Below are 16,369 nucleotides of genomic sequence, written 5' to 3'. Positions count from 1 at the left end.
GTCGGTGTCCAATTTGACACGCTCTTATTGGCTAATAATTTTGTCAGTCTTGGGTTAAGCCCCAGGTAATTGGCCAGCGAAGTTCTCCCTCATGTTCTTCTCAACTTCACAGCGTCCATCTGAGACTCGGGTCCGACTCTGTGGCAACTGTCGTGTGGCGCACTTGTCCGATTTCGTCCGGTGTCCAAAGCAGACTTACCGGAGGGGGTTACCGGTTCGGTTTCACAGCGCATCCAGGTAGAAGTTTGTTTCAGGAGGTAACCGACCGAAAAGTTACCGGATATCAAACTCTAACCACCTCAAAAGTCAGTTTGGAAAAAAAAAATGGCAGACAGCATGGAGCATGAAGTATCTTCCACTACTCCTCACTTCACTGAGGCAGTGCACCACTACCAGGCCGAACCGGACCCCGAGCTGGACCAGCCCAAACAAGACCTCTTCAGCGTGGATGATATTGTGGACTTGGTCGGTGGAGCTCAGGATGCCTTGGAGCGGCACATAGCTGAAGACAGTGCGCCACATGAGTTCACAGAAAGTGCCATCAGTGCTCCAGTGGAGCCAGTAACGTTACCAGAGCCTGTCCTTTTTAAGGAACCGGAACCAGAACCAGAGCCAGAGCCAGAGCCAACGATCCCAGACTCTACCACTCAACATTTTGAGTCCGAGAATCCTTTTATTGTTGATGAGCCCGAAGTTGTTGCCCCTAAAGCCGAACCGGAGAGTACAAAGATCGCACAGGAGCCACAGGCTGCCCCCGAACCAGAACCTGTCCCGAAGAGCGACGCCCTCCCAGCGGCGGAACCCGGGAAAGCTGCCCCAGCCCCCGCAGAGGCAGCAGAGCAACCTGCGGTGACAGAAGAACCGTCGGCTCCAGCGTCTTGTAAGTCACTTTAACGAAATCCTTACACTAATTTAAAGACGGGACGATTGATTTAAACTGTTTAACTTTGCTAACATTCGTGTTTTTTCATCAGCATTAACGGACAGTTAGTTCGACGGTTTTAATCGTTTTTATTCATCTCCAGTTTCTAATTTGAGCTGGGTTAGCTTTTTGGACAAGTCCACATACCGACGAGGACTTTTATTCATTCAGTGAAAAAATACTTTAAACGGGTTCATCATGTTTGTCTACTGGTATTTGATGAATCTGAATTAAATGAGTTTTATTTTGCGACACATTTAGCGCATGTTGTCGCGTCAAGGCGAGGCGAGGCTAGCCGGTTAGCGGGCTAGTGATGCTACCCTGAGGCAAAGCGGACGGTCCGTCTTCATGAGGCGATCCGGCTGTTTTCACTGTGCTGTGATTCGGGTAAAAAAAAAGACATTTTAAAAGTATTATTAGGGGATGATCCTGTGTTGGACTCTCAGTAATCTTGCAGTTTTTAGCCCTGTGTTGTAGCAATGCGGCCCACCTGTTTTGACAAATAAATGGCAGCAGGCATATTGTGAACTGCTGACTGGACCAGCCGGCAAATTGCATCATCCCGTTTTTAACTCATCATAGCATGTAGCCCCCATTAACCTTAATGCCAATCATGTATTATAAAGTGATATATTTTCCATTTCAACTTTATTGGTGACATTAATGTGTCAACCTGAGCAGCGCCCATCTGCTCTGACTGTGCCCGCTGCGTGCCCGACGTGCTAGCTCTAGATGCTAACGGAGGTTCAATTATCGGACACACTTTACTGGGTCTTTGCCTTGGTTTTTATTGATACAGAAAAACATAAAAGTTGAAAAGTTTTTCCAATTAACTACCGGCTGTTGCATTACTCGAGAATAGAGCAAAAAAAAATGTCGTTGGTTTAAGTCTTGTATGATGTCGGCTGGTATACGTCAATTACACTGACCATTACTACCACGGGAACATGTGAATACCTTAAATCTGTTCTTTCGGGAACTATCACAGTAAAATGCATGTAAGATCGGGTTTTATATCATACTGTTTGTTGGAAATAAGTAATTTAAGGAAATGCAGCACGTTGAGAAGGACCTGTCCGATAATGGAAGCATTAGCGGCGTACCAAAGCTGTAACCCGGAGATTAGTCACAACAAAGGAATCCGCTCTGCGTCCCCTCCCTGTCAGCTTCCCCGCACCAACGCACACAAACCAGAACTACTTAAACACTCTTGACTGTTCTGTTATTTTTTTTCGATGTCTGTCTGTCTGCTGTCAGTCGAGACCTCCCTCAACCCCACCCAAATCTACACCCCAAATCCTCCACATGGTTGACTTCCAGAGGCCTGTGAGCCTCCCTGTGCCCCCTGTAGCTGTAGCCGCAGCCAGTCTGAATGCTTATGATGTGGCATTTTTGTGTTGTTTGGAGTGGAGGGGTAGTTTTTTAGAAGTGTCTACAGAGCTGTTGTTGCTGCTTTTTATTGTTGTTTGTTGAGCTATGAGGGAGAGCAGGTAAACAGGCCTGTCTTGCATCCTCCAGGCTCAGAGGAAGGGCGGGGCCGCCTGGCAAGGCCACTCTGATGGAGGCTGATTAACCACGAGGGCCTGTTTAAGCATGTGTTCAAGAGACAGAACATGATTTATATGATCAAACTTTAAGGACAAGTGAAGTCTACTCCAGTATTTTTCATGAATGTTCCCCCCCCCCCATTTTCCTCTTCTTAATTGGTGTCTATCACACTTATTTTTTTTTTTTTAAATATTTAAGAGTGGTAATGTACTTTTTTTGTGAAAGTTGTTTAGGGAATAAAGGAATTTTGATGTTATAATAATAAAAACACAATATATTATTACATGTTAAGCTATGCCTTTATGGATAAAGGATAAACTGATTAAGAACAAATGGTTATTTGAGCCTTAGTAGTAAACTCTATTAGCTTTTTGGTTGCAGGCTTTTATTTACCTGTTGCTCCAGTAAACAATTAAAAACCACTTTGTATGAATAGAACAGTCACTCTTTCTTTGGTGTCTCGTCTCTTCTGTTCAAAAGGCGTAATAAGTTTAGTTCTGCCGTGACTACATCATCACCAGATTCATGTTCAAAGAGGTGCTTGAAGTGAGTTTTCGTCCCGTCAGACGGTGTGACTGAAAGGCTGCTTAATCGTCGGGGGCTTGGCGATCACAGCCGGCCTACATCTTATTTTTGGGTCACCTACATCTGTCAGTGTGTGTTTGTGAGACACTTGTGATGTGGGAAGGTGGATTAGAGGAAAAAGGAGAGAAGTCACACCCACAGTGTGTTGTTTTTCTCTGTATCCTGGTGAAGGCTGGACATGAGAGGGGTTAAGTGCTTCAGAGTTGGAGCCCTCCACCCAAAGCAACAACTGCAGACAGACGTCTATCTGTTGTTTTAACTCTGCCAACACAGCAGCTGGCGTTCAGAGAAGTGAGACAAACTCCTAAATATGACCAGAACCACATGTTAATCTGCTTTAAATCTCACTCTTATCGCTGTGATATGCACAGAGCTTTCCAGATCTGCGTACTGCAAGATGAAACTGTGCTGATTCATCGCATTAAACCTCTTCTTGGTGCCCTAATGCTGTGCTGAGTGAATATCTTGAACGACAAATCAGCCTTATTATCCTCCAAGTCAAATAGTAGAACAGAGGGCTTCATTGAAACCTTTTCTTATCGTCTAAACAATCATTAAGATGACAGTTATTTCTCCCTCTGATCATTTCCAAAAGATGACAAGTTGTCAAATAAAATGTATGACCTCGTATTTGCTGCTAGCATCTTTAGCTAGCTGGCGCCAAAGTCCAATTCAGATGACTTCTGTTATTAAAACCCCATCTCTCTCTATTAAAGTTAAAATCTGATAACAATACAGCCTTCAATCTGGTGTCTTTGTTACAGAGCTGTAGTTGGTATTTGATTATTAGCCTTGCTTAGCATAAAGACTGGGAGCAGCAGGGAAACGGGTAGCCTAGCTGGCTCTAGCCAAAAATATAAAACTACACCTTTTAACACCCGTGAAGCTCTCAAGAAGGAACTATGGATCCCCCTACCATTTACTGAGTAGCATTGATAGGAGTCAATATTATCACCCTTGACTACTTTGCTACCTTTGTCTTCATCAGGCTCCTCAGTGTGGAATCATACTTGTGTGTAAATCCCACGGACTTCTAGATGAAATGTAGTAATTAAGAGTGTCTTTAATTAGCTGGAGGTTCTGTCTGTGTTTCATCTCTGCAGACAGGAACATACTGAAAAAATAAATCAAAGCTGGATCCCAAAACAAAAGGCTCCCCCTCCTCAGATTCTGACAGCTGAGAAGCATTCAGTGAGAGTCAGAAACGGAACATAACCCCAAATCTCCATGTGGCTTTCTGCAAAATTACATAACTGTTTTGTTTTTTTTTGTGGAAGAGGAGACTGCAGCAGAGACACTGAAATCAATTGTCGCTGCATATGGGCCGCTGTCTTTGTCATTAGATTAAGCAGCAGGAACCAAAGTAGCCTGCTCTCATTCACCTTTAACTAAATAATGGAAAGAGTTGTTTGAGACTTCTGGACTCCTGAAGGACACACAGAGGGCTCCGAAAGGAGTTGTACATTGAGTTCTTCATTTTACAAGACAGCAGCAGCAGGTGATATGTTTGCCTGAAGTCATATATCAGTGTCAACTGGGAGGCGTTCCTCAAGATACTTATAGCTCATGGAGGAGACAAATACCTAAGTGTATAGAGGAACACAGTAAAGCAGAGTTGGGGGTTCAATGACGGGGCCTTATAGCACAGATTGCTCTACTTCCGTAAAAGCAAATGAATAGGGTTCAGATATTTAGTTGTTTTTTTCCCCTTAATTTTAGCACACATGAAATCTTTTCCATAGCTGCTTTTTTTGTGTAGTCTGTGAGGTTGTGGGACTGTATTTGTAGTGCTCCCAGTGAGTCAGCAAAACATTGTTAGTCAGTGTGTTGGCTGTAACCTGATCAGGACCCGGATGAGCTGAACAGAACCTCAGGTTACTCATCCGTTGCCGACTTCTCCACTCCCAACTCGTCTCCGCCCCTTCCCCCTGAGACAGGAATTGGCTGACTCTCTGTTGTGGTTAGCAAGACTTGGTAATTGTAGTTCATATATTATTACCAACAGCTTCGTCGACCGAGAGAATTGATCTGATTCTGTAAATGAAGAACTTAATTGTTTTCTGGATTAACTGTATTCTGTTCTTCCCACCCTCAGCTGTTATTGGAGATGAGAATTAAACTAGCTTCCTGTTAGGTTTCACTTCTTTTATTCAATCTCTGCCCTCGAATTAGAATGTTTCAATTAAATAGAATTTAGTTGGTAAATCCCAAGCTTTCAGTTTTTTTTTTTTATTATTTCAGGTCAAACAACCAGCCGACAACAACGTGTTTCAAATCAAATTGTCCTCTTTTTAGGTCTTTCTTTCTGGTGAAGGGTTTGAATTAGTGGGCATGTAGATCTTCAACGTAATCAAAACGAAAAAGCAGATAAAGATTCATTGTTCATTGACTGCCATTCTGTTAGTGGATTTGATTTGAAAACGTTAGTGCTGTGCAGAAGTGTCAGGTCTTAAAAATTAACAAATCTTGCCTCAGTTTTGGTCAGACGTTGTCTGTTACATTTAAAACTGAATAAAAAAATAATCTTTAAATGAGTCTTATCTTAACTGGAAACAACATTGGATCCATGTGTTTTAATGAGTTTACAAGTTGAATGTAAATGTGTCTTATTGGTTTATTATTGATTTTCCTTCAGGTCGTCTTCACAGCTGGAAGTTAACACTCGACGGTAGAGGTAACCAACAAAATGGCCTCTTGAGAAGAATCATTTTGGCCTCATCATAATCGAATCAAAGCAAAACAGAAATCTGTACAAAAAGCTGATTCACACATTGATTCAATACATTTATAATCAACATGAGTTGCGATGCAAACAGTGAAACTTTTTTTTTTTTTTTTTTTTTTTTCCTTTACATAATTTGAAGCAAGATTTTATCAGCAAATATTCTGAATTACATTGAACTTATTTGATTACCTGAAGAATGTATTTGAAAGTCCTGCTTAATATTTACTGCAGGAACTGATCAGTTGCTGTTCCCTTATGAAGTCGTCCTAAGTCTTCTTTTTTTCCCTCATTGTCTTTTGCTGCTTTAAATAACTTGAGGGATTAACCCACTATTTCAGTTTTTTGTTCAGTGTCAGTTTTTATGTTGGGAGTAAAGGAGATCATCAAATAGAAAACTAGATTTCTCATGGCGTCTTTGGCAATTTGAACAAGACTGCACAGCTGTTTTAGAATACATTTGATGAAAGTACACGTTTAATTTCTTGAGCCCAATCGATTCATCAGCCAGCTGATAATACAGTTAATATTAACATGCAGTGACTATAGGTGTTCGTACTATTCACCAGTAAAAAAATTTCTTTTTAGCATTTTTGCATTACACTGTCATTTCTCTTCCCGGCTGTCACCAGCAGAGTGCGCTATATGGATTACAACCAGCATTATCATTTTAAAGTAGGTCATGGGGTCATGCATGTATACTTACTTTCCAGTTGAGTGACCTTGTCTTTTCCACAAGTGTTTGATGCATTTAAAGGAATCGATGCAGAAAATGTCTGTATCTAATTCTCTACAGACCAAAGATGGATCACAGAATATCGACCGAAATGTCGCTATCAGATGTTTTCTTTTTCTAATATTGGTATCGGCACCAAATTACCGAGCCGTACCGTCCTACTTTTTGGTACCCATCTGTTGGGGTGTCAGAATATGGTTCCAACCCTAAAAGATGGAGCTAAATACTGCAGTCCATTGATTGGTCCTGTGTTACAGCAGCATTAAAAGACATTGATTGTTTTTTTGGCTGTATTTCTCCTGGCGGCACACAGTCTTCTCTGAAACAAAGCTTGATTGAGCGTAGTTACAAAGAGCCACATGCCAATACACGGGTATATCGTATCAGGACAGTTAACACACCTGAGAAACTGTCGTCCTAATATCAGGCTGAGACTCCGCCTACCAAATAGGGCACGCGTTGGCTGTGGATAGCAAACAGGATCAGGCTTTACCGAACCAACCTGTACTGATCACATCAGACCGCTTGGTGGAAACGGGGGCTTAAGTGTCCGAAGGGGTCTCCTCCTCTCCCAAACAAAGACGAAAGCAAAAATAAGCTGGTACCAGCGCTCATTTAGCTTTTGAGCTTAAAGGATCTAAAAAAGGAAGTTAATCTTTAAGATATTTGAATCATTGGTCTGAACAAAGGACTCTTTAATCTGAAGTCAGGACTCTGGAGTATATTGTGTGTTGGATTATAAACTCAGTGGTGGTCTGATTGTTTGGATATTGTCTAGTAGAGGACACTGAGGCAATATCAGAACGTACAGTATTGACGTATTTCCCAATGTTTGAGTTATTTCATGTTTTTCTCCTTTCTTGCTCTATTAATGTTTATTGGATTAGATACTCACAGAGACATTTCTTTAGACAGGCCTTCTACAGGCTGTTTTGAAAGATCAGACCATAATCCATCAAAATATGTTTCCAGTAATCTTGCCTCAGATGCAGCGATAACGCAAAGCTTCTGTGGTGTTGTTGAATTTTCTTGAAGTCATTAACCTTTGTCCTCAAGTGGCCTCCTAGTTTAGTACTTTAGAAGATTTTAGTGCCCTGCCACATGCCTTTGTCTGTTTGGTAAGAGGTCATTTATTGAATTAGATAAAATACCTAGATGCGGCTTGTTTCCTTGATTGAATTGAGCTTAATTTGCCTTTTTATAAGCCATCTACTCTTAGATTCAACTAACTTATTCTGACCAGAGCTGATTGAAGTCACATGGATCTTGCAAAATGTGTTAAAGTATTTCGTCGCACAATTACTAAGCGTTTGCAGTATATTATTTTGATCATATTTAACAGGTCTGAACTCTTTAGTTGCTCATTTCTGTCTGATCTGAGGTTTAGAAAGCACCAAGTGTAACCACTTCTCCCTGATCAAAGATGAATGCTTGCTCTCCCCGTGTCTCTTTTATAACAGCTGCCTCTTTGTTTGCTTTCAGCCTTCTTTATCTTTCTACATAGCAGACTGTCATGTTATATTGACTGGCTATACACTAATGTTATGCCTGTTCTGTCGTCCTCTTACCACCAAATGAAACATTGGGCCTTCATTAGATGTCCACATATGTGAAAGAACAAGTAGAGTAAGCAGGCAAACAGTAACTCTAACGCCTTACGACTGATACTTTAGCTCTGTACAAAGAGTTGAGCTTTGAGACAGCATTACTGCGCTAACAGCTTAGCAAGTGATTTCTGGAGAACAGCTTTGTTAAATGGGTTAAGAATACCCTACAGACGACCATGTGTTCCCCTTTGGTTGTCCTTAACTACAGTGATATAACGCAGAAGCTGTAATTAAGAAGCCACATTTGAGAATATTTGACATTTTCTCTTATCTGTGGCATAACAAAGCATGCTTTTGTAAAACTTTTATTAAAACTAGTGATGGACATTTACAATGATCTAGATGCTCGGGCACTCGAGTAACTTTACCAACGAGCGCTAAGGAACTTGCTGTGTTCAGTCAGACATCCTGGTGGTCCGCTTTGTTTTTGGGGTTTGTCGCTCATCAGTGCTGTGTCTGCAGGACAGCGGCCTTCAAACCCTAGCTCTGAATAAAATGGCAAGTGATGGTAACATATGATTCAGTGGTAAGAGCTGTAGTCACAAACGCTTTGCTATTCTGAACAATTCACATTTTCTTTTCTCGCAGCTTTTGTTAGCCATGATGATGGCTTGTACGCTGTCTCTGCAAATGCTATCGGCTTTCTGAAGCTATTTTCCCTCCACAAAACTTCATGGGACCGTGTTATTTCCTTTATTAGCTTTCCTGGATATAAGGCCCACCTCCCTTAATACTGATCTCTTCAGTGTGTTCAGAGGGTTTGTAAATGATGTGAAGTAAAACTTCCTGTCTATCTTAGGTTTATCCTTATGCTTTGACCTCACGGTCAGTGTGGTCAAATATTATACTACGCTTTCTATACTAACTTTAATGCAACCTCTATTGCACTGCATGCTTTTTTTTTTTTGAATGTGTTCTCGCCATTAAAGTAACGCGTCCCTAGAGAGTTACCATAGCTGCCATAAAGTAGATGTTGTTGCCGTAATTCGGCTTACTGCGTCTGTTGCATGTACAGAATGTTGAATAATGCCCTTTTCTTTCTAAGTACATTATACTCATTTATGCAAACTAGAAAGCTCAGTTACACCTGTAACGCTAGCTGGTTATACTTTGAACGAGTACTCGTACCCATCCCTCATGAAAACCAGGAAAATCAACAATTAACTAAAGCCCCTTTCTCATCTTTGGAGGTGAAAAAAGTTCACCTTCATTTTAGCTTTTATTTCCCCCCCTGAGTTCCACCCATGTTTTTCATCATGTCTATTGAGACAGCTCAAACAATGTTAAGCAGCATGAAATGGGCCTTATTTCCAGCGTACTGAAAAAGTTAGAAAATAACTACCGTAAATTCCGTACTATTGAGCGCACCTGGATATAAGCCGCACCGGCTAAAAATAAGTAAATAAATGTATTTGTACATATATAAGCCGCACTTGATTATAAGCCGCAGGTGTCCACGCTATAACAAGAGGTATTTACACAGACGTAGGCTACCGGTAACATCCGCAAATACTGTAGCGTCCGTACGGAAGTTAAAGGAGCGTTCAAATATTAATAACTTTTAATAACCCGATCACTGTCGGCCGTGACCACGCCGTTTACAGCAGAGAGCAACACATAACTTGCCGTAACAATCCAACTCTCTCCCCCAGCGTTCTCTCATACAGCCACTCGACACGTTCTCGCTGGTGCATTCACTGACTCTCCACATAATCGGAATTATGAACACATTATCAACTACTGACTTTACAACATGAACCGTTACAATACGAAGCCTAGCCGACGGTGTCTGTAACACGGCTGATGAAAAAGATGACCGTAATATATTTCACAAGAAAAAGTCCATCCATTCACTGCCTCAGAATGACTTCATTACTCACTTCCTCAGTCTCTGTTGTCGCTGTCAGTGTCATCTTAACGTGCAGCAGCTCTGTTAGCTTCTTTGACAGCCAGGTCGATCGCCTTTAACTTGAAAGCTACATCATATGTATTTCTCCGTGTGTTTTCCATCATGAGGGTGCGTGCATGAAGCGCAAAATGACTGATATTAAGATCCGACGTGACGAAGTCAAATGTTTTTGCGGCAGAAGCTCATTGTCCCCCATAAAAAATCCATGCATTAGCCGCACCGGAGTAGAAGCCGCAGTGCTCGAAGAGTGAGAAAAAAGTAGCGGCTTATAGTCCGGAATTTACGGTACATGATTGAAAGCAGTTTGATCCACATACCCTTAGCTCTACACTTATTTTTTGGTTTAGTGCGTTGACATCTGAAATCATGTTCATTTGAAGCAGAGATTATTTCTATCACTTCCTCTGGTCTCTGTCTATCTTCTTGGCTTGCTGACTGACTGAATCCACTTTCTGCTGCTTTTTCTGGTTTCTTCTACAGATGTACCTTCTCCTTCTAAAGCTCAACCACATCCTCTGATGCAATTCCCTACAGGCAAGTTCTCTTTGCTCGCTGTTTGTTCTTGTCATTATTTTACTTTCAACACTTTTGTTCACTCCTTTGTTTGTCATGTACTGAAAGTGGCAAAAATAACCCTTCGCATGTAAAGAGTTCTAAATATTTATTGCCTGTAGCATTTGCATAGATGCCTGTATCTTTGAAAAGCTAAATTTGATGTTTGGGAATTTGCTTTTGTTTGTGTTGCATTGTGACTCACATGTGATTGTAGTTTTAGTGTAGACTTACATTAACTTTCTCAAGTAGATAAAAAGGAATAATGATTCTTTTAAGTGGCTTAAAGGACAGAACCATTTTTAAGTCATATATGTATATAGACGTGTTACGTATATGTATATATATGTATTGGTTTTTTTTAACGCTCTGTTCTTAAGAGAGGAATCATTATTAACCTTTTAGTTAACGGTTTTTGTTTTCAAGATACATTGGGCATGGTATATTGGCACCAGACCTGGGGCAACAAACTATTACCACAGTGATACACTAAGGACCAGACAAATGCTGCCAAATCTTGACTGTCAAAGGTGATCTGCACTTATTATAGTTGTTTAAGTCTAAAAGATTGATGATTGCTTAAGCTCTGAAGGAATAAAAATCTTCCAGAAACAAAAGAGCATATTTTCCATAGGGTCTTTTGTTTGGTTTATTCGTACCATTTTTTTTTCTTCCCAGAACTAAAAATGGAGTTAAGTAGTGCAAGCAAGGGGTTGAAGTTTCACCAGACAAATGAAAAACTAAGCTGAAGTTTGAGTGTGGCGCTGGGCCCCATTTGCCGCTAGAACGGTTTTAAAATCCCTTAGCTTTGTTTCTACAAATCTTTAAAACTGTACGAAGTAATTGAACACCTATCGTTCCAATTAATCCACTCCGCTATCCATCAATCTAGTTTCAATGCCTTTTGAGCTTTTGTCCAACTAGTAGAGGACACTGAGGCAATATCAGAACGTACAGTATTTATGGGATTATACATCCTATCTGCATTGGAAACACCTTCCCCCCAAAAGACCTGAAAACAATGCTTAAGACATGGAGGTCTTAACATACTTCCTAACTTTGCGTCCATGTGCCTCCACCCTACACATAGAGGATAAAATACTATTGTTCCAAAAAATATTCTGTCATTTGTTGTTCTTAAGATGGAGGTGGAAATGTTATCTAACATGGCTGTCCAAAACTGTAGAATCCATAATGTGTTTTTCATATCATTAATACATTCAGTGACCCCTATAGATGGAGACATAGTCATCCTTGAGAGATTGCTCCCATCAGATTTTTTTAATTTTGTTTACATTTTTTAAAAGTGACTCTTCACACAAAGTGTCAATTAACAAACGCAAAAAAACATGCCAGCAAAAATGCCTCCAACTGCATAATAGAGCTGACACCGCACATTTTGGCTGGTACATTGATTTGCGTTTCCAATATTAGGAAAGTCCTGAGATTGCAACAGTGTCAGGACTTAGAACCAAGGCTGCCGCGATGTATTGTTGGGTGCAGTATTGTAGATTGTACAGGATATGTAGTCAATGATAGTTGAAAGTGATAGCCACCAGCTGCATTAACATTTGGGCAGCACTTGTCTGGTCCTCGTCTTCGTGACTTTCTCAACTTTTTTTGGGGGGCGGGGTAATTGTACCCCAGGTGTGGTGGGCACTATAAGGAATGGAGTATGTCTTTGATATGTGCTGTATTGCATTCTCCCCCTCCCTCTCTACTCAAGCACTTGGGCAGAAGGGTGATTCCCCTGCTCCCATCTCTCCTATCTCCCCTCTACACTCCCCTGACTCATTGGAGGAGCTTTCTTTGACCGAGAGTCCCAACCAGCCCCCTACTTCAGGATATGCTGCACTATTGGGTTCCTTCTCCACTGAACCCCCCACTAATCATTCCAAGGACATGCCTTGGGTGGGTGAAGAGAGCGACTCTGGACTGAGTCATAGTAAGAATAAGGAAGACCTTCTAGAGCCGCTAGCTGGTCCTTACCTGAGTTTAGGGAAAGACTCAGGGCCACATAATCCGTGTGAAGACAGTGGAGTTTCTTTTTCCCCCGATGAAAAGCTGATTAGCTCAGACAGGTCCTCCACAGGCCCCTCCCCAGTGAACCCCCAGATGAAGGTCCCTGAGTCTCACATTGCCTCCTCTAACCCAACAGAGCACTGGGATTCACCATTCCTAGCATCTCAAGACAACTCCAAGATCTCCATGGATACCTTTTCCAAGGACACAGCTCCTATTAGCTCTTCCAGGTATGAGCCAGACCTGCCTGGCAACAAGTCTGATGAAGATGATGACCTGATGTATGAAGTTAAGAAGAATAATAACCCATTTGAAGGCTTTTCCCCACTGGCAGACAGTGGCTACTCCCATTTTGGAGACTCTAAGTCTGACAGCAGAGCCTCAAAAATGTCAGAGAGTCCTACTCCAGATTTAGTCCAGTATGGACAGACTGGAGAATCACAGGATACCCCACCTTCATTCTTAGATGAGGGGAAGTCATTTGAGATTGGCAAGATGGCAGACTCTTTCATGCAGTCGGCAAGTTCTCACTTCTCGTCTGACCACAAAGATGATGATGAAGAGGAAGATGAGGAATCTGTTCTGCCACCATCACTTCCAGATATCCTAAAGTCTTCCCCACTCAACCCTGACAAAATGGACTCTGGTTCCTCCGAGGGTAGCCCAGAGGAGCAGAGTCCAATCCTTGAGCGGAGGATGATGGAGTCGCCCAACCCTCCAATCAACCTATCAGCTAACAATCCATTTGCCTTTGATGCTAAAGTGTCCCTGCTTAAGGAAATGACTGAGGAGTTGGAAGTGAAAGCTTCTGACAAAGTTGAAGATGACAAAAGCTTTGGCGCATTCGATCTTGTCAAAGAGGCAGAGGAAACCACCCCCACCAAGGTCAAAGAAGTGGAACCTGTCAAAATCGAGCAGAAAGATTGGTTCTCAAGCCACGGTTCTTCCCAAATGGCAGAAAAGTTTGAGCCGCTTGACTTCCAGAGCAAAAAAACCCCTGCTGAAGACTCAGATTCAGAGTCGCCAACAGCAGACTCTCTTTCTCCGGTCCTGGAAGCCATGGCCAAGAACCCAGCAATCTTCCAGATGGAAACCCAGAAGAAGGACTTGGCAATGGAGGAGCCAGAAGTGGCTGAGGAGGTCTCTGAGCATGAAGTCTCTTCTGAGGAGTTTGAGTTCATTGAGCGCCCACCCAGGGGTGTAATTGATGAGTTTCTTGAGGCTTTGGATACTTCAAAGTTTGCATCCTCCAAACCCCCTGAAATCCCCATGGATGATGATGACGACCTAAGCTTTGAGCAAAAAGAAGTGGTGCCAGTTTCAAAGGTACCTCCAACCCCCAAGGTCGAGGAAGAGGCCCAGAGTCAGAGCTCCTACCTTCTCCTTACCCAGGCCTCCCCCCAGAAGAGCAAGGCCGAGCTGGAGAAGCTGGATATCCAGCAACCTCCACCCCAAGTTCCCCTTATCCATTCGCCTGTCCGCAAACCAGACGAGGGTGTCGCGAAGAAGAGCGCAGAAGGTGGCAAACTATTAAAGATGCCAAATGTGAACATAAGAGCAGGTAAAATAAATCAGTTCTGGCATGGAAAACTACCACCCCTCACACATCCTCCTCAGTTTCACCGGCACTTCCATGTTCATCGGCATAATATTCATCTTCACTCTTTTGTTCTCCTCAGTTTTTTTCTCCCAACCAACCAGCAGCCAGTATTGTGACTGTAGATCCCATTACATTCTTTATAGTATCACCTTTCCTCTTTTGCATTTTCTTTTTTCATTTTCTTTGAAAATTAACTCTTGCATTTTGTTAAGTCTTGTTTGTGTGGTTGTGTGTTCCATTGCCGTTTGACCTCTTGCTTTTGCTGCATTTTGTGTTCTCACATCACTGTTTACCACATTTTATTTTTGTTCATTAAGATCAGGTAAGTAAAAGTGATTCAATTTATTTTGTGATTTATCATTGCTAAGAAAAAAAGAAAAAAAAAACCTGACGAAAGACATTTTTGCCACGTTAAGAGCAGAAGTGAAAAACTAATGAGACACAGACGAACAGAGGCCACTGTTTACCAAATATAAAGCACTTGTGCACTACAGCTGTTTTTTTTTTGCTGTCGAGTTAAATTCCATTTCCATCTGGTTTTGACTTTTCCCTGCTCTGGAAATAGCAAGATGCTTCTGAAGCTCTCCTCAACCTCATAGACCCCCAACATCCACTCAGAGCTACGCAAGCACAGAGACTGATATCCACACCCTGTTGCTGACTAAATAACTGCCATTCTGATTTTATTACGCAGTTTACAATCACTCCCACACTTCGAATACATGTTGCATAACATTTTTTGTGCCAAAAGCTAATTGCTTAATCTCAGTGTTATGATTGGCAAATAAACTCTGCTGTAAATATTTTAGGGGATTGTGAACTCTCTTTTCAGCTACCACTCTCAATGTTCATTGTGGGATGAGGGTTGGCAAATTTTTTATTTAATCTCACAATTCATCTAATTTATCAGTGTACATTTGTAATGGACTGTCAAATTGGGATTTTGCTTTTTTTCCCCTTTCAATAATTTTTTTTCAAATCATAGCAATTATTTATTAAATTCAGCCCTTAGCCGGGGTTTCTGTCTTTAAAGCATTTATTCTTTGATACTATCTTTTCATATCCAGCTCTAGATTATCTGTAAACAGAAACTCTTGATCTATAACCCCCCAGTCTGTAATTCAGAGGTCGTTTTTCAGACATGTCGAGCTGCCTCCTGCAGGGCTTTTAGAAGGTGACGAGTTGCCCCCGACTAAATTTGATTCAAATCAATATTGATCAGTTAGAAACTAGAAACACTCATAACTGCTAACGCGTATCTGCTCTATGGGAGCAGCTGCTGACACTTCTACTGTTGTGTTTGTTGGAGGGATCTCCTGTTAATTAAGCCCCCTCCTCTTCCCCCTCCTCCTCAGCCTCCTCCCTGCATTGCGACACTGGCAGGCCCACAAAGGGTCTTCCGACCCAGAAACCACTCAGCGAATGTTCTACGTTACACAACTTGAGATTTAGAGCTCTGTCACTGAAGGTCTTTTTCTTGAAGATATAAACAGAATAGCTAATTCAAACTCCTGATTATAAAAATAGATGGATTGATTGACTAAATGTTTCTAATCATTCACAAGGTGTGCTTACAAAGAGGTAATGGTCACATTATCTGATTGGAACAATGACTTTGGTATGTTTGATAATCCCATCTGTAGATTACACTCGGTGACGGAGCAGAGTTATTCAGATGAAGGTGAGGGTTCACTTTGTGCTGCTTAAACTTTGAACTTCTGTTTACGCAATCGTCAATTTCCCCACTGAAGTCTGTCAGGAACAGAAGCATGATAAGAGAGGCATGAGGTCATCACTGGAAACAGCTTAGTGAGAGAAAACTCAATAAGCTACTTAGATTCTAAACAGACTCATTGTTTGTCTTGCATCTATCTACTGAACACATCTTACCGAAGAGTCCACCTATGAAGGTTTGAGTCTTCTGCTGAAGTAAAAAAGAAGAAAAACTGAAACCAAAATCTCACTGAATCCACTCTTCAGTGGTTCTGAGATTTAGTCTGCGAGAGAGAGGTTCACCAGACAGATCTGTAACATGAAAGTGGTGCCCTCTAGTGGAAGAAGTGTTGGATTACAACTCAGATGTTCAGGACAGTCTATGTACTGACCAGATCATTTAGCAGAAGCATTGTTTGTTGGTTAGTCGGATGTCTTTTGTATTTGAAAAGG

At 41.7% G+C, this 16,369-nt stretch overlaps 1 protein-coding gene across 2 annotated transcripts in view; it reads left to right on the top strand.

The window, feature by feature from the left end:
- Positions 1–16,369, top strand: part of rtn4b (reticulon 4b) — a 32,759-nt gene continuing 16,390 nt past the window's right edge. The window contains exons 1-3 of one of the 2 annotated variants that reach the window (XM_079363394.1): positions 1–880; positions 10,510–10,563; positions 12,308–14,164. In XM_079363394.1, the coding sequence (XP_079219520.1) occupies positions 325–880; positions 10,510–10,563; positions 12,308–14,164 (2,467 nt within the window). In that variant the 5' untranslated portion in view covers positions 1–324. The remainder of the gene's footprint in view (positions 881–10,509; positions 10,564–12,307; positions 14,165–16,369) is intronic. The other variant, XM_079363395.1, reaches the window with a different exon arrangement.

This window comes from Symphodus melops, assembly GCF_947650265.1.
Source record: "Symphodus melops genome assembly, chromosome: 15".
Taxonomy (NCBI): Eukaryota; Metazoa; Chordata; class Actinopteri; order Labriformes; family Labridae; genus Symphodus; species Symphodus melops.
Note: the sequence above shows the minus strand (reverse complement) of the source record. Positions and strands in the feature narration are given on the sequence as shown.